Here is a 25,054-nt window from a genome sequence, read left to right on the forward strand (position 1 = left end):
GTGAGGCAGACGGTCCCAGACAGACATCACCGTGTCTGCGCCCCCCCACCCCGGACCCCAGGGGGGTTGGTCGAGGGAGACGGGGGGTAAATGAACACAATGAAGGGACTGACACGGACGCCCCTCTCCCCCCCGACCATTCATCTTTGGGGTCTCTCTATTCCCAACGGACAGTTGCTCCTCCGTGACCCCCTCATCTCTTATATGCACCCCCCCAACCCCAACCCACCCCAACGGAATCACTAGCGCCCCCTAGTCCAATGTGCTTGAGTGCTGCGTCAGCTGGAGTCTCCCGGAGCGCCCCCCGGAGGCGGCCTCAGGCGGTGAGCCTCTGGATGGTGCGGTCGTAGTATTGCGTGGTGAGGGCCTCCAGGGGCCCCCAGCGGTGGGCGTGCAGCTCGATGACCTCCATGAGCAGCGAGCGCGTGAGCCGCGACTCGGCCGGACTCAGCATCTTGTCGCGGACCGAGGCCAGCAGCTCCGTCATCATCGCCGGCAGCTGCTCCTCCAGGAGGCGCCCCGTGCTCTGCAGCTGGAGGTCAGAGGTCAGAGGTCAGCGGGAGAGTCTTCGGGAGACGGACGTGTTTCTATATTATCAGCGTCGAAACTCAAACATGTTTATTTAAGGGTCGCGCAAAGTTTGGCCCCGAGAAAATGGAATTATTACTTATTTATGTATTCTTTGTACATATTTTTATGTTTTTACACCTAGATTTAGATTTTCTAATTTAAAAAATACGAAAAATATTATAATGTTAAAAGTTTTTTAAATTCAATGTAAAATTTTCATATAATTCAACCTCAAAAATATACAAATTATTGAATTAATCCATTAAATAAATAAAAAATTCAACATTTTAATGTAGACGCGATAGAATCAATTAGTAGAAAAAATTAATTAATTAAATTTTAAATTAATTATTCAAAAAATGTAGTCATTAAAAAATTATAATAAATAATTTTATTAAAATAAAATGTTATAGAATATTTCTTGTCATTTGAAATAAATTAATCATAATTAAAAACAATAATATTGTAATAATTAAACAATAAATGAATGTAATTAATTAACAAAAGTGATGACGTCGTATAAAACTTTATTTTGAGCTTTTTCTTATTAATCACTAGTTATTTAAATAGAAATACTTTTTATTCATTGTTTTTTTAATATATAAGTAATAAGTTTAATATTTATTGTCTTTACAAATACATTGAAAGAAAACAAAAACAAAACTTCATAGTTTTAATGATTTAATGATTTATATTAAATAAATAAATCCACTTTTAAAGTTTTAGTAAAGTGTGGCCCGGGGGCCATATTTGGCCCTGTGACTGTAATAATGCGGTACAGAGTAATACTGTAAAGATAATAGTGGAAAACTTTATTTTGTTTAACTTTTTTAAACTCTACATTTTAATATACACTTTTTATTTTTCATTTAAATATATCTTTATATTTGTCTATTGGAATACATGGAAAGAAAATGAAAGAGTAGTTATGATAAACAACAATAAACAATTATAGTTATTTCAAAGTATTATTTAAAACTATACAATTTGTCCATCAGGATATATATATATATATAATATGATTTATTCTACTTCATCCATCCATCCTAAGTAACCATCAGTCCTCCCTTCATCCCTCCATCCATCCTAGTATCCATCCATCATCCAACCATCCATCCATCGTGAATATCATGTACTTTGAAGGTGTCGAGTGTGTAGTTGTGTGTACTAGTCGTTACCTCCATCGAGCAGCAGAGAACAGCGTCTTCCTTCACGTCCGTAGAGTCCAGAAGCTGAAACACACACAGTGTCAACAGACGCACAACCACGTGTTCAAGTGACGCACAACTTAAATGAGTTAAAAGAACTTTACTTTTATACATGTAGTGTATTTTATACACGAATGCTTTACATATATTTTAGAAAGAAATATGATTAACTTTGTAAATATTAATATTTTATTTATCAGAATGATTCACAAAAAACATTATCTTTTAAAACATGATTTAATTTTGATTATAGAAAAGTACCTCATTTCCCAGCATGCTTTGCTCCATCCAAGTATTCAAAAACAGCGGTTATGTCAATAAAGTAATACTACATAGCCTCACAGAGTTATACTCCCAAGCCTTGCGGAGTAATACTATGTAGTCTTGCGGAATAATACTACAAACCTCGCAGAGTAAAACTACATAGTCTTGCAAAGTAATACTACGTAGCCTTGCGGAGTAATACTATGTAGTCTAATGGAGCAATACTACGTAGTCTAATGGAGCAATACTACGTAGTCTAATGGAGTAATACTATGTAGTCTCACATAGTAATACTACGTAGTCTACCGAGGAAATACTACGTAGTCTCACAGAGAAATACTACGTAGTCTCACAGAGTAATACTACGTAGTCTAATGGAGCAATACTACGTAGTCTCATGGAGTAATACTATGTAGTCTCACAGAGTAATACTACGTAGTCGAACGGAGAAATACTACGTAGTCTCACAGAGAAATACTACGTAGTCCCGTTGAGTAATACTACATAGTTTCACAGAGCAATACTACGTAGCCACGCAGAGTAATACTACGGAGTCTGACAGAGTAATACTACGTGGGTTCGCTGAATAATACTACGGACCTCATGGAGAAATACTGCTTTAATTATTTCAGACAAATATTCATGTAGATATTGTTATTTTAAATACAATAATGAACAGAAAGTTCATGATCTATTAAAACAGATTTAAATGTATATATTTTAACCTTTAAATGTTGGAAAGTAGTTGAAAAGTATTTCATTTCCCAACACGCTTCACTCCAGCAGATAAAGTTTTAGGAAGACAATAAGGTTAAAGTTGATTTAAACATAAACCCGTCTCAGCCCAGCAGGTCAGAACCTTGTTTGTTGGCCACGATCTGGACGATCATGTTGACGCAGGAGGAGACGATGGACGAAGAAAAGACTAAATCTGAAGGTAAATATTCCGTCTCTCACTCGCCGAGACAACAGCCTGGACTTTTATCCCAGCATGCTCAGCAACTAATCCCAGAACCAACAGAGGAGATGGTAAACAAGCGAGTGGGATTAAGGCGTCGGTTATGAACAGATGGAATCTTAACGCTGCTGCTGCTGCGCTTCAACTTTCAACGCTTCCAGAAAATACACAAGAAAACATCATATGGAGCCTCAAGGACAGAAACTACAGTCTCGAGGAGTAATACTACTGAACCTCCATCAGTAATACTATGAGGTTCAAGAAGTAATACTATTGAGCCTTGATCAGTAATACTACTGAACCTCCATCAGTAATACTATGAGGTTCAAGAAGTAATACTATTGAGCCTTGATCAGTAATACTACTGAACCTCCATCAGTAATACTATGAGGTTCAAGAAGTAATACTATTGAGCCTTGATCAGTAATACTACTGAACCTCCATCAGTAATACTATGAGGTTCAAGAAGTAATACTACTGAACCTCCATCAGTAATACTATTGAACCTCCATCAGTAATACTAATGAACCTCCATCAGTAATACTACTGAACCTCCATCAGTAATACTACTGAACCTTGATCGGTAATACTATGAGGTTCGAAGAGTAATACTACTGAACATCCATCAGTAATACTATGAGGTTCGAGGAGTAATACTACTGAACATCCATCAGTAATACTATGAGGTTTGAGGAGTAATACTATGAGGTTCGAGGAAAAATACTATGAGAATCAAGGATTAATACTACTGAGCCTTGATCAGTAATACTATGAGGTTCGAGGAGTAATACTACTGAGCCTTGATTAGTAATACTATGAGGAGCTTCATGCTCCTGCGAGGAGCTTCATGCTCCTGCGAGGAGCTTCATGCTCATGAGAGGAGCTTCATGCTCATGAGAGGAGCTTCATGCTCATGAGAGGAGCTTCATGCTCATGAGAGGAGCTTCATGCTCATGAGAGGAGCTTCATGCTCCTGCGAGGAGCTTCATGCTCCTGTGAGGAGCTTCATGCTCATGAGAGGAGCTTCATGCTCCTGCGAGGAGCTTCATGCTCATGAGAGGAGCTTCATGCTCCTGCGAGGATCTTCATGCTCCTGCGAGGAGCTTCATGCTCCTGCGAGAAGCTTCATGCTCATGAGAGGAGCTTCATGCTCATGAGAGGAGCTTCATGCTCATGAGAGGAGCTTCATGCTCATGAGAGGACCTTCATGCTCCTGTGAGAAGCTTCATGCTCATGAGAGGAGCTTCATGCTCATGAGAGGAGCTTCATGCTCATGAGAGGAGCTTCATGCTCATGAGAGGAGCTTCATGCTCATGAGAGGAGCTTCATGCTCATGAGAGGAGCTTCATGCTCATGAGAGGACCTTCATGCTCCTGTGAGAAGCTTCATGCTCATGAGAGGAGCTTCATGCTCATGAGAGGAGCTTCATGCTCATGAGAGGAGCTTCATGCTCATGAGAGGACCTTCATGCTCCTGCGAGGAGCTTCATGCTCCTGAGAGGAGCTTCATGCTCATGAGAGGACCTTCATGCTCCTGTGAGGAGCTTCATGCTCCTGTGAGGAGCTTCATGCTAATGCAAGGAGCTTCACCTCCTCCAGCGCAGAGCCGGTGACAGTGTTTGATACGAGAGCTCCAGCCTCGTCACTCGCAGCTTCAAGACGAGCTGGATTAGCTGGTAATGAGTTCTCTGGGGAGCCAGCGCTGCAGTTCGTCTCCATACGTTTAAAAAGATCTGGTCTTGAGGTCGTCTTCACCACTTCTGCTCGACATCACTGGTTCCTCTTCTCCTCCCAGAGAAACAACTGCTCTCACGTGGAGGTTTTGTTTTCACCAATCATTCCAGTAATCGTTCACGTCATCAGGTAGTAAAACATTTTGTTAAGTCGACATATTTAACGACGAAGAACCACAGAAAATACAACCAAGTTTATACAAATTATACACGTGTCGTCATAATATTGAACAGCTGAATATAACGTTTAACATTTTTTACTTGAACTTTTCTAAATCATTTTTTTATTGAAATGTTGTTTTTATAACAAATTAACTATTACATGTTTTAATTAAACATTTTTTTTATTGAAAGTTGTTCTAATTATTCGAACATGCATTTGCTAAATATCGATTTACTGTATATTTTCCCCCCAAAAAAATTTGATATATATTTCTCCCGAAAAAAACGATGTATATTAAAAAAAAAATAATAACAAAAATCGATATATACTTGGAAAAAAATAAAATCGATGTTTTCTAAAAAAGAAAAAAAAAATTATATACATTTTCATTTTCTATATATATATATATATTTTTTAAAGAAAATCGATATATTAAAAATAATTTTAAAAAATCGATATATATATAAAAAAATTAAAAAAAATCGATAGGTATATCTTGTTACTTCTATAACAATATTTTGATATTGAATTTAAAATAATTAAAAATAATGATTTATTATTGGAATTATAATTTCAAACTGTGTGTCAAAAGGTAGATTTTTTTTTTAAAGATTCAAATATTTAAAAAATCAACCTTTCAATATAGAAATGATGAACTAAATGATTAAGACGTTTCTATTTGTTCAGGCTTTTCCTTGATTTTCTGGAACTCCTGTTGTGTTCTCAGTATTATCTTGACCTTTAAAGTATATACTTTATTGAATATTGTTTTGATTGTTTAAGCGCTTTGTGACCCTGGTCTGGAAAAGCGCTATATAAATAAAAATTACTTACTTACTTACTTACTATTTACTAAAATCTAATCCAACAAATCGAAATAGGAATTATTGAATTAAAATATTCATATATTTCTTTAGAAAACAAACACATTCCAATCAAAGTTTCAACAATTTCTAAAGTCAAATCCAACCGCGATCAAAACAAAACACTTTACGAACACGGACGACTCTTCAATTACACTTGAAGCTCTTTCTTTTTTTTTTACAGAGGGAAAAACTGCGGAGGATTGATCACCGGAGACGAGAGCGTGTTCTATCGTGTACAACATGTGGGGGGGGCACTCAAAGTTAGAATCAGGATCTACTTCAAGTTCCATTTGCTTTCCAACGGTTGCATAGCAACAGCATTTCTGGGGTCAACACTTCGCTGAGCTTCATTAAACATGATTCTCTCTCCATCACATTAGCGCCGGAGTGAAGGCGTGGAGCCGCGAACAAGTCGCTTTCTCTTAGACGGAATGTAGCGATACATGATCAATGAACGAGAAAGGAGGGATGAAAAGATGGACGGAATGTAGCGATACATGATCAATGAACGAGAAAGGAGGGATGAAAAGATGGACGGAATGTAGCGATACATGATCAATGAACGAGAAAGGAGGGATGAAAAGATGGACGGAATGTAGCGATACATGATCAATGAACGAGAAAGGAGGGATGAAAAGATGGACGGAATGTAGCGATACATGATCAATGAACGAGAAAGGAGGGATGAATAAATGGACGGAATGTAGCGATACATGATCAATGAACGAGAAAGGAGGGATGAAAAGATGGACGGAATGTAGCGATACATGATCAATGAACGAGAAAGGAGGGATGAAAAGATGGACGGAATGTAGCGATACATGATCAATGAACGAGAAAGGAGGGATGAATAAATGGACGGAATGTAGCGATACATGATCAATGAACGAGAAAGGAGGGATGAAAAGATGGACGGAATGTAGCGATACATGATCAATGAACGAGAAAGGAGGGATGAAAAGATGGACGGAATGTAGCGATACATGATCAATGAACGAGAAAGGAGGGATGAATAAATGGACGGAATGTAGCGATACATGATCAATGAACGAGAAAGGAGGGATGAAAAAATGGACGGAATGTAGCGATACATGATCAATGAACGAGAAAGGAGTGATGAAAAAATAGACGGAATGTAGCGATACATGATCAATGAACGAGAAAGGAGTGATGAAAAAATGGATGGAATGTAGCGATACATGATCAATGAACGAGAAAGGAGGGATGAAAAGATGGACGGAATGTAGCGATTCATGATCAATGAACGAGAAAGGAGGGATGAAAAGATGGAAGGAATGTAGCGATACATGATCAATGAACGAGAAAGGAGGGATGAAAAGATGGACGGAATGTAGCGATACATGATCAATGAACGAGAAAGGAGGGATGAAAAGATGGACGGAATGTAGCGATACATAATCAATGAACGAGAAAGGAGGGATGAAAAGATGGACGGAATGTAGCGATACATGATCAATGAACGAGAAAGGAGGGATGAAAAGATGGACGGGAGGAGGATAAAGACGAGAGACAGGTGTTTAAAATGGAAAGAATGAAGAAAAAGATGAAGGGAAGAAACTTGGGATGGATTTAAAGGAGTGATTATTAGACGAAGGTACGAAAAGATGAGTAAATATGGATGAAAATAAGAATTAGGAGGATAGAAAAGTGGAACAAAGTTTGAAACAAAGACATTTAAAAAAAAGATGAATGACGCAGGGAAGAAATGAATGGAAAGAGAAAAAGGGTGAAGAATTGTGGGAATGCGAGGAAATAGAAAAGGAAGAAAAAAGAAAAGCAGAAACGAAACAAATGAAGGGAGAATTAAAAAAAAAGTCAAACAAAATGAAAAGATGTCAAAATGAGAGAGTGAAGGGAGGAAGTGTGAAACGAAAGGGAGGAGACGGACTCGGCGGGAGAAAAACAGATCGTAAAGGAGAAAGCAATTAAGTAGCGAATGAAAAGAAAGACTGGATGAAGAAAGCGTGACGAGATTGATGAAGAAGAGATGAAAGAAAGCTGAACAGCGTCGACGGAAGAAAGGATGAGTCAAAGAAAGGCTGAAAGGACTGAAGGACGTCGAAGATATTAGGGGACAATGAAAGGAGTCGTCGAGAAAAGAAAGTGAACGAAACAAATTAAAGAAGAAAAATTTAAAGCAAGAGTGCGAATGAAGTGAAGGAAGGGAGAGAATGTGGAAGGTAGGAGTGAAACAGTCGCTCACGGAAGAATATAAGAGTCAATTTGGGATTAAAGTTCATTTTAAAAACTTATTTGTTTCTCGCAGGTGTGAGGAGGAGGAGGAGGAGGAGGAGGAGGAGGAGGACGAGGAGGAAGAAGAAGAGGAGGAAGAGGAGGAAGAGGAGGAAGAGAAACCTGACGACTCGTGTCAAATCGTGTCATAACTGCAGAACTCGCCGAAGCACCTCCAGACGCCGACTGTCAAAAACATGTCAAGAGAAGAAGAAGCAGCTGATTGTAATGGAAGTGCTGTCAATCAAACGGATAATGAGGTGACCCTTGACCTCCGCGGGCTCCTGCTCCGTATAAACAACATCACTTCCTCGGTTATTAGTCGTGTCTCGTCGACGGGAATCTGTCAGAAATTTGGTTGTTGCAATATTTTCTGCAGCTTCTAATTTAGTTTCTTCTTTCTTTTTTTAAAAAAAAACCACGGTAACCACGGCAACATGTCAGGAGCAGGCAAACAAAAAGTGCTGCTTCTTAAAATCCAAACAGATGAAAGTCCAGCCTGGAAAATATCAAACATTTCATTTGTTCCCAAAACAGACGCGTATCTTCGGATGTGACAAAAGTGTCGACACAACATTAACACAATCACATAGGATTGAAAAACCCTGTAATTTCAGCCAAAATTTAAACTTTTAAACACTTTAAATATATACATTTTCAAAAAAAATGTCATTTTTTTTGTTGTGTTGACAAATGAAAAGTGTGTTAATAATACGTTAAGTTAGTTGATTGAATATTTTGTATATTTAATATATGTATATTTAATATTTAATATTTTATATTTAATTTCTGTTTTTTGGATAATCTAATTTTAAACATGAAATATTTTCAAAATAAAACACAATTTCTAAACATAATACTTTTGTCTTAAAGTCATAGTGTTTCAAGTTCAATATAAAATGTTATAACAGTGTCAACAGACATGACTAATAGAGTCTCGAGCTGATGGATCGAACCTTTCAGCCGACCAACATTTTAATACTGAATTTAAAAGGCCATCAATTAAATAAATATTGAATTTATAACATTTACTCTTGAATATTTGCAATTACAATATTAAACTATGTGTAAAAACTATATTATAATCAAATGAATAAAAATATAAAAAGACATTCAACCTTTTAATATAAATATGATTGAATTCGATTTTTTTTAAATGATTAAATGCTTTAAAAAACAACAATTTTATAAAATAATTCTCAACAAGTTTCAAAATTTGAAATATTCAACATCATGATGACAGTTGATAAACCGTCCGTCGTCGTCACGCGTCAACGAGCGTCGGAGGAAGTCCACGCCTGGGCGTTACCGAGGCGGGCGGGTGCCACGGGCGAGCGCGCTCAGACGGGGCGTGGGAGAATCGTTTGTGCTAATCGTTTGTCAGCAGCACCTGAGTCAGGCCCAAAGGTGCTAAAAAAAAAACACCTGGCATGACTGAACACTTTCGTTCCGCGCCGCTGAACATCATTTCTGTTGTGGTTCCTCGCCTTCGTCGTGCGAGAAGTGAACTTCCTGTGCAGTAACTGTCGATCTCGCCACAGTCTCCACCACTTCCCCCCCCCCTTCGCGCGCTTCACCGTATTGGTTGACTACAAGGGACCCTACCTCCGTCGCCATGGAGACGGTACGAGCGCTGGTGATAAGAACTACGTCCGGGTCGTTTCCAGGAACTGAGCGTTCTCGCCGCAGACCGTCGCGGCTTCGGCGTCTAGACGATATGGAGGTAAATACAGGAACCTTCGGTTTGGTGCGAGACGGCGGCGATGGAATCGCTGACGCTGACGGTTTATTGTGTCAAAGCGATGCTTTCAGGGAAATATTGAACTAATTCAGCTAAACATGACGAACCAGGATCCTGCTCCGAGTCACGGATCGATTCGAAAGAAATGGAAACAGTGCTCGTGTCACAGTGGACTGTTGGCGCAAGAAAACATTTTGTTCCGTTAACTCGACCGCTGATCCAAACAATACTTATGAATGCTTCTGATGATTGTTGCTCTGCTCTCTGTGAGCGGCTGCTTCGGTCTGCGTCATGTATTGATCGGATTGACCTTCTTAGTCGAGTTAATAATCAAAAACAAAAATCATAAGTTTGGTAACACATTCTGAAGCCAGATTATTTTCCAGATTATTTGGAAAAGTTCCATTAGAATGTTGGTCTTGAAGGTCAACGACTTTAGTGTATATTTACTGAGGTGTTAGTTTTGGGCTTTTGTCACAGTGAATTGATGGAGTTTTTAGTCTTTGTGACATTACTGTGAATTATTATTCAGTGTGTAAACCGCGCAACAACTCTCAAAATGATAAGTTATGATGTTACTCTGCAAGGCTCTGTAGTATCACTGTGCGAGGCTGCTTATTAGTAATCGGCGAAGCTACGGAGTTTAACTTCACAGGCTCCTTACTATTACTTCACAAAGGTCCTTAGTAATACTTTGTGAAGCCCCTTAGTATTATTCTGCACAGCTCCTCAGTATTACTTCGAGAAGCTCCTTAGTAATACTTTGCAAAGCCCCCCAAGTATTATTCCACGAAGCTCCTTAGTATTACTTCACGAAGCTCCTTAGTATTACTCCGCAAAGCTCCTTGATATTACTTCACGAAGCTCCTTAGTATTACTCCGCAAAGCTCCTTGATATTACTTCACGAAGCTCCTTAGTATTACTCCGCAAAGCTCCTTAGTATTAATTCACGAAGCTTCTAAGTATTATTACACAAAGCTCCTTAGTATTACTTTGCGAAGCTCCTTAGTATTACTCCGCAAGGCTCGTTAATATTACTTTGCGAAGCTCCTTAGTATTACTCCGCGAAGCTCCTTAGTATTACTCCGCGAAGCTCCTTAGTATTACTCCGCGAAGCTCCTTAGTATTACTCCGCGAAGCTCCTTAGTATTACTCCGCGAAGCTCCTTAGTATTACTCCACAAAGCTTCTTAGTATTACTCCACGAAGCTCCCTAGTATTAATCCGCAAAGCTCCTTAGTATTACTTCACGAATTTTCTTAGTATTACTCCATGAAGCTCCTTGGTATTACTCCACAAAGCTTCTTAGTATTAGTCCGTGAAGCTCCTTAGTATTACTCCGCGAAGCTCCTTAGTATTACTCCACAAAGCTTCTTAGTATTACTCCACGAAGCTCCCTAGTATTAATCCGCGAAGCTCCTTAGTATTACTTCACGAATTTCCTTAGTATTAATCCGCGAAGCTCCTTAGTATTACTTCACGAAGACGACTCAGTGTAGACTGATGTCAAGAACACCAACACTCGCTCACTGACCTCTCGTAGGCAGGTGTAGATGGGACACACCAGGACTCGGTAGGGCTGCCCGGAGCTGCTCCTCATGGTCCCGAACACTTCGCACAGGAAGGTGATGAAACCGAGCCACTTCTCCACGTTGGTCCTCTGGAGCTCGTCTCTGTTGGAGAAGTCGTTCTGCACAGAGAGAGTTTGACAAACGTTCACAACATCTCTTATGAAGGGCCTTCAGTGTCACGCAGATTAAACTCTGAGCAGTTTAACACATTTGACTGGTTTCACAGTCTCTCGGCATCAGCCATAAGAGGCTGAAATGCTAATGTAGTGTTTAAACGAGAGGCAGCGGACCAGGCGCGAGTGTCGCCGCTAATACGGCTTAATGCTTAATGTGCACTTATGTGGATGTTTCGCCCGCAGGTTAAATCAAAAACTTGATTAACAGGCTTTGATTCCGTTTTTTTTTTTCGCGGCTCGTTCTCGGGACTGAAAGTTTTCCGGAGACTCGAGTGGCTCCAACGTCAGCGCACTCGGGGCCACCAACGACTCCAACGACCGATGCAACCCATGAAGGATCGCGGGGACAACAGTTAATTATTATTAAGTCTGTTCACGGTGCTCAAACTTCTCTCAAAATGTAAAAGTACTACTTTTATAAGTTATGATGCTCTGTCACTCTGCAAGGCTCTGTAGTATCACTGCACGAGGCTCCTTAGTATTAATCGGCGAGGCTACGGAGTATTACTTCACAAAGCTCCTTAGTGTTACTTCGCAAAGCCCCTTAGTATTATTCCGCGATGCTCCTTAGTATTACTTAACGAAGCATAATAGTATTACTCCGGTTAGCACCTTAGTATTACTCCGGTTAGCTCCTTAGTATTACTCCGCGAAGCTCCTTAGTATTACTCCGCGAAGCTCCTTAGTATTACTTCACGAAGCTCCATAGTATTACTCCGCAAAGCTACTTAGTATTACTCCGCGAAGCTCCTTAGTATTACTGCACGAAGCTCCTTAGTATTACTCCGGTTAGCTCCTTAGTATTACTCCACGAAGCTCCTTAGTATTACTCCACGAAGCTCCCAAGTATTACTCCGCGAAGCTCCTTAGTATTACTCAGCAAAGCTCCTTAGTATTACTCCGCAAAGCTCCTTACTATTACTCCGCGAAGCTCCTTAGTGATACTCCACGAAGCTCCTCAGTAATACTCCACGAAGCTCCCTAGTATTACTCCGCGAAGCTCCTTAGTGATACTCCACGAAGCTCCTCAGTATTACTCCACGAAGCTCCCTAGTAATACTCCGCGAAGCTCCTTAGTGATACTCCACGAAGCTCCTCAGTATTACTCCACGAAGCTCCCTAGTAATACGCCGCAAAGCTCCTTAGTATTACTTCACGAAGCTCCCTAGTATTACTCAGCGAAGCTCCTTAGTATTACCCCAAGAAGCTCCTTAGTATTACTCCACGAAGCTCCTTAGTATTGCTCCACGAAGCTCCCTAGTATTACTCCGCGAAGCTCCTTAGTATTACTCCATGAATGTCCTAAGTATTACTCCACAAAGCTCCTTAGTATTACTCCACGAAGCTCCTTAGTATTACTCCACGAAGCTCCCAAGTATTACTCCGCGAAGCTTCTTAGTATTACTCAGCGAAGCTTCTTAGTATTACTCAGCGAAGCTCCTTAGTATTACTCAGCGAAGCTCCTTAGTATTACTCCGCAAAGCTCCTTAGTAATACTCCGCAAAGCTCCTTAGTATTACTCCACGTAGCTCCTTAGTATTAATCCACGAAGCTCCTTAGTATTACTCCGCGAAGCTCCTTAGTATTACTTCGAGAAGCTCCATAGTATTACTCCGCGAAGCTCCTTAGTATTACTTCACGAAGCTCCTTAGTATTACTTCACGAAGCTCCTTAGTATTACTTCACGAAGCTCCTTATTATTACTTCACGAAGCTCCTTAGTATTAATCCGCGAAGCTCCTTAGTATTACTTCACAAAGCTCCTTAGTATTACTTCACAAAGCTCCCTAGTATTACTCAGCGAAGCTCCTTAGTATTACCCCAAGAAGCTCCTTAGTATTACTCCACGAAGCTCCCTAGTATTACTCCGCGAAGCTCCTTAGTATTACTCCATGAATGTCCTAAGTATTACTCCACGAAGCTCCTTAGTATTACTCCACGAAGCCCCTTAGTATTACTCCACGAAGCTCCCAAGTAGTACTCCGCGAAGCTTCTTAGTATTACTCAGCGAAGCTTCTTAGTATTACTCCGCGAAGCTCCTTAGTATTACTCAGCGAAGCTCCTTAGTATTACTCCACGAAGCTCCCTAGTAATACTCCGCAAAGCTCCTTAGTATTACTCCACGTAGCTCCTTAGTATTAATCCACGAAGCTCCTTAGTATAACTCCGCGAAGCTCCTTAGTATTACTTCACGAAGCTCCTTAGTATTACTTCACAAAGCTCCTTAGTATTACTTCACGAAGCTCCTTAGTATTACTTCACGAAGCTCCTTAGTATTACTTCACAAAGCTCCTTAGTATTACTTCACGAAGCTCCCTAGTATTACTCAGCGAAGCTCCTTAGTATTACCCCAAGAAGCTCCTTAGTATTACTCCACGAAGCTCCTTAGTATTACTCCACGAAGCTCCCTAGTATTACTCCGCGAAGCTCCTTAGTATTACTCCATGAATGTCCTAAGTATTACTCCACGAAGCTCCTTAGTATTACTCCACGAAGCTCCTTAGTATTACTCCACGAAGCTCCTTAGTATTACTCCACGAAGCTCCTTAGTGATACTCCACGAAGCTCCTCAGTATTACTCCACGAAGCTCCCTAGTATTACTCCGCGAAGCTCCTTAGTGATACTCCACGAAGCTCCTCAGTATTACTCCACGAAGCTCCCTAGTATTACTCCGCGAAGCTCCTTAGTGATACTCCACGAAGCTCCTCAGTATTACTCCACGAAGCTCCCTAGTATTACTCCGCAAAGCTCCTTAGTATTACTCCACGTAGCTCCTTAGTATTACTCCACGAAGCTCCTTAGTATTACTCCACGAAGCTCCTTAGTATTACCCTGCGAAGCTCCCTAGTATTACTCCGCAAAGCTCCTTAGTATTACTCCGCAAAGCTCCTTAGTATTACTCCACGAAGCTCCTTAGTATTACTCCGCAAAGCTCCTTAGTATTACTCCACGAAGCTCCTTAGTATTACTCCGCAAAGCTCCTTAGTATTACTCCACGAAGCTCCTTAGTATTACTCCACGAAGCTCCTTAGTATTACTCCGCAAAGCTCCTTAGTATTACTCCGCAAAGCTCCTTAGTATTACTCCACGAAGCTCCTTAGTATTACTCCACGAAGCTCCTTAGTATTACTCCGCAAAGCTCCTTAGTATTACTCCGCAAAGCTCCTTAGTATTACTCCACGAAGCTCCTTAGTATTACTCCGCAAAGCTCCTTAGTATTACTCCACGAAGCTCCTTAGTATTACTCCACGAAGCTCCTTAGTATTACTCCGCGAAGCTCCTTAGTATTACTCCGCAAAGCTCCTTAGTATTACTCCACGAAGCTCCTTAGTATTACTCCGCGAAGCGCAGGGACAACACCGACTGAGATCTCCCGAACTTCTGAAGAGTCGAGGAGAAGAAGAGAAAAAAACAACTGACGAGTGTTTACAACATCACTGAGGAGAGAACGAAGCCACAAGGTCTTCGGAGACGCTCTGGATAAACAACATTCTTCCTGTTGTTAAAAAAGCCGGCGCTGCCAAATCAAAGCGGCAACAAACTGATGACTCTTTTAATGGCCAGGACTCGCGCCGGATAATTGTCTCCACATTGAGATCCAGGGGTTTCCGGACACAAAACGCGGAGCGTCGTTAAAAAAAACGCGGCTATGACATTTAGAAAGAGTCAAAATGTCAAAAACAAGTGGGGCGTTCTTAAATGTGGGAGCGCCGGCGAGGAGACGACGCAGATGTGAAAATCGAGGGAGAAATTTAAAACCAGTAGAGAAGAAGAAAAAAAAGGAAGGATTAGAGGGGGATTTGCCACCGCGGCGTCTGGGATCAACATCTTAACATCTGAGGAGACGAGTTCCCGGGGAAAAAAAAAAAAGACAAAAAGCAGAAGTAGTGAAACATAAAGGCTGGTGTAGGAGTGTCGCCTGAAGGGGAAACAAACTGTCTCGCTCTTCAAGTATTAAAGCACATGAGTGCAGACGAGAAGTCTTTCTTTTCAACCGGTCCTCTTCAATTACGGGGGCCTGGAGAGACCACTCGCTTTTACGACTTCCTGGTAGCGTTGGAAAGAGCGTGCGGCGTAAAACAATCCGTCTGGGTCGGTGTCGGTGATCTGTGTGGGAGCACGAGGACACCTGGAGACACGGTTCATGACTCACGACTGAATCATTTTCATCCACAGATAGATGTGTCTCCGAACACTTTACCAGTCACAGCCATGACCTTGTTGCATGGAAAATCTACTACACATTTATTTTTTACGCTGAAAAAAAAACAGCCCAGAATGAAAACAATATAAATATGAAGTTCAAATGATACTCTTGTGTCTGTGTGTTCCAGAAGGATGTTCAGACTCTGGGCTGGTAAACCCTCTACGACCATTTCCTGTTGTTTGTGAGGCAAACGGATGAAAAATAAACAACACTATCAATCATTTAGGACTCGAGCATTTAAACAGCAACAGCCAAGGGTCTGGTCAAGTTCTATTTCTTGTTGACTATATTTTTTGTGGCCCTCATGAGGTCAAAGATCATGTAAAAAACAAATCATTTTTATTGTATAATTCATTACTATCGTGAGTATTTATTGCCCAACAAAAAGTTTGATTTTATATTAGATTTTTTCCTAATTAGATTATATTGAATTTATTGAATATTATTGAATTATAATTTGAGCAGATTTAGTATGAAGTAATACTAAGGAGCTACGCAGAGTAATACTAAGGAGCTTTGTGGAGTAATAATAATGAGCTTTGCGCAGTAATACTTAGGAGATCTGCGGAGTAATAGTAAGGAGTTTTTGGAGTAATACTAAGGAGCTTTGTGAAGTAATATTAAGTAGTTTCGCAAAGCAATACTAACAAGCTTTGTGTAGTAATAATAAGGAGCTTCGTGGAATAATACTAAGGGGCTCCGCGAAGTATTACGAAAGATTTTTATTCAAATTTACCTCAATATTTAGGAACCTTTATTTTTGCATGTAGGTTCCCCAAAACTTATATACTACTACTTATATCCAATGTATATAATGTGGCCCCCGAGGAAATATAATTTCCCACAACTGATGTAAACTGACCAGCTGACCAACTAGAAAGATACTTTTCCAGACTTAAGAGGTGGTGTGTCATGAACCAAAAATATATGTATATTTTTCATTTAATTTCAAATTTAACATTCTTTTTTTTTCTGCTTTAAGGAACAGACATGCTGTTAAGTGCAGCGTAAAAATGTATTAAACGTACCTCATTTCTATTTTTGACTTGAAAATCTGTGATAAAACAATTTCATTTTCCTTGGGGGCCACATTATATACTGTGGCTGTGACGCGGGGCCACAAAAGAATGAATGGACAAATTAATTATTGAAAAAGATGGACAGTAAAATTAACTTCAGGCTTAATTTGATTGAATATTATTTCAGTTTTAAAACGTATTTTATTTTAATATTCTAAAAAGAAAAATACCTGTAACATTTAATATATATTGTGAATTAAAATACAATACATCAAATGCCAAAAAAAGTGCAATTATGTCTTAAAATAAATAATAAATAATGAATTCATTAATATTTCATTTTTAAAAAAGGGAATAAAAGCATTAAGACCAATTCCTATGAAAGTGAAAAAAAAGGGCTTCAAACAAAGATCTGTAACAAGTTATAAATAGAGCCGAACAAAATCATATAAAGTAGAATTTCACTTTGACCACATATTCCCTGAGAGCCTGAACTTTAATATGAAAAATAAAGATCAAAACGTTCAACGTTTTCAACTCAAACAAGATTCATCAATTAAGAAACACTTGTACGAAATTAATTTTCAGATTTTTGTGTTACTTTTCTTCATCTTAGCAGATGTTCAATGTGATCGAAAACTTAAATAACCACGAAAATAGTAAAATACAATAAAATAAATCCAGTTAAGACGTTTTCATATCATCTGCTGACTTATAAATCTCTTAAAATGTCAATATATTAACTTGTGTTTAGACTGGAGGTCAGTGGGGGAGTGCTGCCAGAGAGGGGTGACGGGGCAGGACAGGTAGTGGCCCCTGGTGTTCCGGGTGAGGACGCCTCACGAGGGGGTGAGGACGCCCCACGAGGGGGTGAGGACGCCCCACGAGGGGGTGAGGACGCCCCACGAGGGGGTGAGACTCGCTTCAGTGAAGGGAGGCGACGAGAGCGTCTGTCACTCTCTGCGACCCCCGAGAGGTTTAATGATCGACGCTGACATTTACGTCTCACGCTCTGGAAAAGTGGAAGAAAAAATTGCTGAAAAAGACTTTATGAACGTCTGATGGAGCGGATCGTTTAGAAAAAAAAGGTTTGTAGAGAGAAGTGATGCATTTATTCCTTTGAAATGTCAACGACGATAACAAATAAATACTTGAAGAAACATCCTCAGAGATCGTTGGTCGACCGTTGAGAGTAGATACAGTAGAATCTGAAGGAAACCTTCAGTAGATTTAAATGTGACAATAATGTATTCACTACTTAAATAAAATAATAAATCACCTTATTGTGTAAAGACAGAAGTGGTTGAGAGAGAAAAGGGTAAATAATGATCAAAACGTAAACAAGAAACATGACGACAATATAAAGAAAAGCACTTAGAAAGTGCATACCTGCGCCAAGGAGACATTTTAGACATTAAAAACACAATCACACAAATAAATGATCTTCTAAGATACAAGAAGTGAGTTAGCTGACGGATAATAAATAAAATATGGTTCTGCATGGATTCGAACCCCAATAGATTTCTTTAAGGCGCTGGGTAATAACTACAGAAGGTCAACCACAATGTTGATTTTTAAATGACCAAATATGGTAGATTTTATCACCATAGTTGCTTCATTATTTTCTTCATATATTGTTGATATATAAACTGAGATAAATAATTCTAGTTGCAACCAAAACTGAACACAGTTAATCACCTTTTTTTTTGGTATATTGTTTGAAAATTCACACACAAGTAAAGAAAGAGTAAATCTAAATCTAAATATACAAGGATGATAAATAATAGTTATTCTTTCTTCTTTAAGACGTAGATTTTCAACCCAGATTTGTAAACACATACTTCTCTAGTTCTGATGAACCAGCTTCATTTACAGTCCCTCAGTTCGGGTTTTAAACAAGAAAAAAAGTGCTTCTCACTCGCTCTGGTGTGAGCTAAGAGATCAGGGGCCTCAGGGTCACAAAGGGTTGTACGCACAAAAAATGTGCGTACATACTTTTCCACGTAAAAGTTCATATGTATCAATTAAGAAATGAAAAGTTCGGACTTCCTGACACATTAGTAGGTGGTGTACGTCCTTATTTCCTGCTCAGATATACGTCAGCCTCACTAGTCATGTTGATATGTTCACATGAAAGTTACATTAACCATCAATATTGATACAAAACTAACGCACACAAGTGTTTGTAGTTACACAAGTGGATATTAAATTATTCACAAGCGTATAAATATGTTCTCACCACCAAACTGATGATGAGAAAGCATTAAAGTTTTGTATGGAAGTATACAAGTATCATTAAAACAATGAACGGTTGAATTAAACATTTAAAATATTTAAACTTTTATTTATATATTTTTTTAATTGAAATATTGGGTTTTTTAAGTATCAAATGGTTTTACTATTGAATAATCAATTTTATATTGTATATATTGTATTGAATATTGAAAGGTTGAATTAGATCTTTTTTTTAAAACAACATACTTAAAAGATTCAAATATATTTTTAAGACACACAGTTTGGTATAATAGTGTCACCAGACATTACATTTGTTTTTAGAATTTATAAAATGAATTATTGGAATTAGAATATCAAACTGTGTAAAAAAAAACATTAATTTCGAAAATATTTATAAACCAAACAAACATAAATTCAACCTTTTAATATATACATTTTCGCTTAAAAAAAACAATAACATTTCAATAATAACTTCAAAGTTTCAACATTCGAAAAGTTAAATCATTCTAAAGTCACTGATATTCTTCCATATTTCTGGAGGAAACTTCAAAGGTGAAGCTTGAATGTATGTAAGGATTTGTTGGTCAGTATTCAGAGTGTGTTCCTTCAAAGTACTCCTTGAGAGCTGGATTAATGTAAACAGTGCAGATGCCAAACGTGTGGTTGATGCGGTGAAAGACTGTCGGTGGTTTCGTTCCCTGAAGCTTCTCGCGGCTCATTATCGCGGCGCTTGAGTCGATCAATATTCATCTGCAACAATGAGCCGTTTAGTCGAGACCAGCGATAATACAATATCTGGACGGATACACGGCAGATATCCACAATCGATGCAGTATCGGCTCGTGGAAAAACATTAGCCGGGAATTGATGACGGGGGGTGACAGCTTGTCAGATCCTTATCAAGCGTCCTCACCTGCAGCATGTTGAGGAGCAGCGAGCGGAACTTGGTTCCCTCCACCATGAAGAGCGCCATCTTGTCGCAGAGTTTGGCCGCCGTGGCGGCGAAGCTGCGGTCCGTCACGGCCTTGAGGTAGATGGTGCTGACCACCTGGGCCAGGGCCTCCTCGGACCGGGCCGAGTTCTGGGCCTCCTGCATGAAGGAGGCCAGCTGCTGCTCCACGCCGCTGCTGTTGCTCCTCATGCTGTTGAGCAGGTCCACCAGCCGGTCCATGTTCCACGAGCCCGAGCCCGGCGACTCCTCGGGCCCCGAGTCCTGATGGGGGAACACAACAAATCTTTATGGACCCAAAAACTGCCAAAAAACATTTAGAATTATTAATGAAAGTAAACATTTCTTTCACAATTTGAGACAAATTTACATTTTTCACTGTACAGTCCAAAAGTACATAAAGACTAAAAACGGCCAAATATCAAACTTTTTGTTCGATAAGTTTTACTAATATTTCGGACAGCCATACTTATACGTTCATAGGTCAAGTGTACACATTGATTCACGCCATCATTGATGTGTTGTTGCAATTAAACTTCTGGCCTCTAGATGGCAGCAGTCATTACCGCATCATTACTTCCGCAGGTAAAGGAACAATGAAATCCTGGCGATGACTGAGGACGAGAGGATACATTGGAATGTTTGGAGATATTTTGGTTTGAAAACGAAAAAAAAAAATCAGTTACGACTTTGTCGAGAGTCATGTGGTCTGTAAATTCTGCAACACCAGAGTCAAGTACTCGACAATACTACACATATATACTTGTTACTACACTATCAAAATGTATCGTATCGTTGACTCTGTATCCTGATGCATATCGTATCAACAGATTTTTGCTATTACGCCCTTTGAATCTCAAGGGACAATGAAATTCTGCGCGATCCTGGCGATGACTGAGGACGAGAGGATACAGTGACTCCAGCAGCTTTTAAAGATGATGTTTGGACATATTTTGGTTTGAAAACAAATGAAAGCAGTTACGACTTCGTCAAGAGTCATGTGGTCTGTAAATACTACAACACCAGAGTCAAGTACTGGACAATACTACACATATATCCTTGTTACTACTGTATCACAATACATCGTAATTCTCCCCCTATAAGTAAGTAAGTAAGTAAGTAACATTTGTAGAGCGCTTTTCCAGACCAGGGTCACAAAGCACTTAGACAATGTGTTCTTTATCTTGAAAGAAACTGGCAGCCAGTGAAGAGTTTTAAGGATCGGAGAAATGTGAGTTCTTCTACTAGAGCGGCTCAGAATTCTCACCGCAGAGTTTTGTATGAACTGCAGGCATCGTGATACGTATCGTATGATCAGATTCTTGACGATATAAACTCCTAGTTGTCAGTCTTCGTGTGTCGAGACAAGGTGTTGCCAAATTTCCGGGAGACAGAAGCTCAGTTACGTCAGAATAAATTCACTTTTCTTTCTTTAGTAAAGTGAGTGTGTGTGTGTGTGCGTGTGCGTGTGCGTGTGCGTGTGCGTGTGTGTGTGTGTGTGTGTGTGCGTACGGTGAGAGTCGTCAGTGTTGGACATAAGTCTGAGTGACAGGCCGTAAGCAGCTTTGGTTACCTTGTCCTTTAGCCTCTTCCTCAGCCTCTCCTTGGACGACTGCAAGAGGCTGATCTTGGGCTCCCTGCTCGGACCCTCGTCCGCCTGAGGACTCCCTGCCGGTCTGGGAGGTTCTCTCCGAGCCGACGGACGAGGGAAGGTGTTCTCGTGGGGCGTCGACGACTCGGACGCGGGTGATTCGGCGGCTCTTCTGAACTGTTCGTCGCCGGCGTTTACATTCTCCGTGTCTTTGGTTGTTTTGGGGGGAGACCCCTTCTCCCCCGGCTGTCCTTTGAGGTGCCAGCGCCGGTTCTGGCCGTACCCCTGCTGGGGGGCTCCTCGCTGCTGGTACTGCCGCGGCGGTCGTCCGGCGCTAAAGTTTCTGTTGTCCGCCGGTTCCGAAAGGTTCTGCTGTTGTTGGGTCGGATCCTTCTGGCGCTGCGGCGACTGCTGGTGCTGGTTCTTCCCCCCGCCGCCGCCGCCGCCACCACCGCCGCCTCCGCCTCCCCCCTGAGGCCGCTGTTGTCTCCTGGAACATGAACAGGTGCCGGTTAGAACGTTACCCTCCATAACACTGATGCGTATCGCCATGACAACCCCTCCTCGGTCTTCTTCACAGCCACTCTTACCCGGATCTGACAGAACGATCGCGGCCCTCCATCACAGAGGAACCATATTTGCCTACATGTGCGCCTCGGCTATCTTTCTGCTCCCGCATCAGGCGTTCTCAGCAGAGCGTGTTCGCGACATATGGTGCAGGAGATTAACCACCTGGGCAGGTGAGGAGGCGACTAATGATCATCTGAAGACTACATTAGTAAAAGAAAAACATGAGAAGTAAATTGTATTTCTTTAAGATAAGAGTAAAACTTTTTTTATACATTATTTACATTTTATTTTTGGCTAGAAAACGGTTATCGATGCACATTTTAAACTATTTGCCTAGAGGTCAAATTCGGCGTGTCCATTACGGACGAAATAAAATCTATAAAAAAAAAATTAAATCACTTAATAATGTGTATAATGTATAGATGTTAACTTGTTTTATTTTCATAAACTAATTGAAAAAGAGTGAAATATTTTCAAAATGATAGTATTTGATATTGTAATAATAAAAAATAAAAAACTTTTTTCACGTGACATTGCAATGGCTGGTACTCCTCTGTTACTGTATTGTCACACTACTATACCAAAATTGTTATATTGAATTTAGAAAATGTATATTTGAAATATTGGAATTAGAATTTTAAACTCTATGTAAAATAAAATAAAATTAATATTTTTGTCTTCTTTATTAAAAAAACAATTTAAACTTTCAATGTAGAAATTATTACATTTAACTATTCAATAAAAAATAAATGTAACCTTTTATTATAGAAAATATTTAATTATTTATTCCAAATATAATTAAACAAAGAAAAATATCAACAATTCAATATCCTGATGGAATTTCCTATGACTCTCTGTTTTACCAAATCGATCTACATTCTGGGGTCTTTGACAATATTTAGTTAAACACTAGAGTCACCATTTATTCATTTCATATAAGACGACCTGTCATTTCCTGGAGTCGGCTGATATATGTATCGTATACGATATTGAACTGTCAGTCAAGTGGAAGTGGGCGTCGCCGCGGACGAGTGCTCGCCGTCGCCGCCTCACAACAATAAATCCCGGCGTCCATTTCTACATCTTTAAATGGCTTCCTTCGGTTTAGTCATAAACATAATGCGAGTGAGTGTGCGGTCACTGGCGACACAAGTCCATAAAAAAACGTGCGCGTTCATGACAAGGTAATGAATGTGCGACCGCTCAACGGTTGTACGATCGCGGTCCAGAGAACTTAGTCGAAAGGATTCAAGCGTATTCTCCGGCGAGGAAATGGAAGTTGTGTTCTCAGGTCATTAATAAGAGTGGATGTCACCAGGTAACAAACACGACGCCCACACACGAGTACAACAAACCACAACAGACCCACTGGATACTCTGCTTCTCAAAGGGCAAGAGTGTAAATATGTGTTGAAATTGTCGCCCACCAGGGGGTTCTTGGCAGCCAGAGATCTGAATTACACTTTCTACTGCGACTGGAAGAGGACATCAAGCTAAAGAAAGAAGGTTGTAACACAAGAGAGCTTTAAATAAGAAAAAAAAGACATTATAAAACAAGTTTATGACGTTCATATTTTCAAATCTTCTTTTAATGTTATTTAAAGATCCTTTAAAACAAACAATACATTTTAAAATGATTTGTAACAACAGCATAAATAAGTGAAATGTCATGAAACTTTTTAATGCTGTGCAATATTTCCTTTTATAAACATTTTTACTTAGAATTATGATACTTTAATTTCAAAGACAATGACCCAAAAACCGACAATAAAAGACACAAATATATTAAGAGTTACATTTTAAAATTGTAAGCCTTCAGAAAATGTATAAATCGATCCCAAAAATCCTCAAAAATGCAGTCACGGCTGCATTTTTTTCTAGTTTTTGTCTTTATGTACTTTTGGACTATACAGTGAAAAGCAATTGGGACTCAAAATGAATAGTTGAGCGTGAGCATAAAACTTTGGATGTTAGTAATTATCGATATGGTGATATATCTTCCATTTGTGACTATAGTTCTTTAATATTTATAGTTCAGTAAAATGTGTATTTGATAAAGTAGTAGTTCTATTTTCTTAAATGAACAATTAACATATTCACGGCTTGTTCTTTTTTGTGTCCCAAATAAACTTCTGTCTGCTAGATGGCAGCAGTCATTAGGTCGTCAGCAGCCATGTTAAAAACGTTAAAATCCCAGCGATGACTGGGGACGAGAGGATACAGTGAGTCCAGCAGCTTTTAAAGCTGAAGTTTGGACATATTAGGCATAGGTTTGAAAACAAATGAAAGCAGTTACGACTTCGTCAAGAGTCATGTGGTCTGTAAATACTTCAACACCAGAGTCAAGTACTCGACATTACTACAAATATACTACAGTATTGTTGCCCCTGTATCGTAATACGTATCGTATCGCCAGATTCTTGACAATACACCCCCAAACATGGAACTGTTGTATCTATTCAACAGGAGGGTATTATTGTGGATTTATTATAATATATATATATATATATATATATATATATATATATAAAACTGTAGTTTTATGCTCACAATAGTATTATTATTAATGAACTATACTACAGCTTTTTATGTTACAAGTGTTTTTCTAGTGATAAAAAAAAAGGAAAGTGACTCATAGATCAGTAAGTTTGTTGAGTCCAATCAAACATCTTTCTCATAAAACATCTGAAACAAACTTGGATGCCAATAAAAACAAACTTATCGGATCAGTGAACCTTTAACAAGACTTTAGCAGCAATTACCACTTGAACTCGGAAATAAAACTTGGGCTCATCAAGGCTACGTTTGACGATCTGATTCTTCGGGCGGGAAGAGTCATGAGAAGATTTTTTTTTCTTTCCCCTCATTTGATTAAAAAGTTAATCACTGCCGAGACAACCGGTTTCCAAGTAACAAGATTTAGCGAGATGAAATTTCATCAGCGGCTCCATCACTTATCCTTAATGCAAACATGGGCCTGG

General features: G+C 39.6%; 1 protein-coding gene across 1 annotated transcript in view; it reads right to left on the reverse strand.

Annotated features, from left to right (window-relative positions):
* Nucleotides 1–240: 240 nt before the first annotated feature.
* Nucleotides 241–25,054, reverse strand: part of ctif (CBP80/20-dependent translation initiation factor) — a 79,962-nt gene continuing 55,148 nt past the window's right edge. Inside the window, exons 9-13 of the mRNA XM_087790684.1 lie at nucleotides 21,486–21,993; nucleotides 19,877–20,176; nucleotides 11,290–11,445; nucleotides 1,749–1,802; nucleotides 241–532 (exon numbers count right to left, since the gene is read on the reverse strand). Of these exons, the coding sequence (XP_087646810.1) occupies nucleotides 317–532; nucleotides 1,749–1,802; nucleotides 11,290–11,445; nucleotides 19,877–20,176; nucleotides 21,486–21,993 (1,234 nt within the window). The 3' untranslated portion in view covers nucleotides 241–316. The remainder of the gene's footprint in view (nucleotides 533–1,748; nucleotides 1,803–11,289; nucleotides 11,446–19,876; nucleotides 20,177–21,485; nucleotides 21,994–25,054) is intronic.

This window comes from Callionymus lyra, chromosome 5 (genome assembly GCF_982586985.1).
Source record: "Callionymus lyra chromosome 5, fCalLyr1.hap1.1, whole genome shotgun sequence".
Lineage (NCBI taxonomy): Eukaryota > Metazoa > Chordata > Actinopteri > Syngnathiformes > Callionymidae > Callionymus > Callionymus lyra.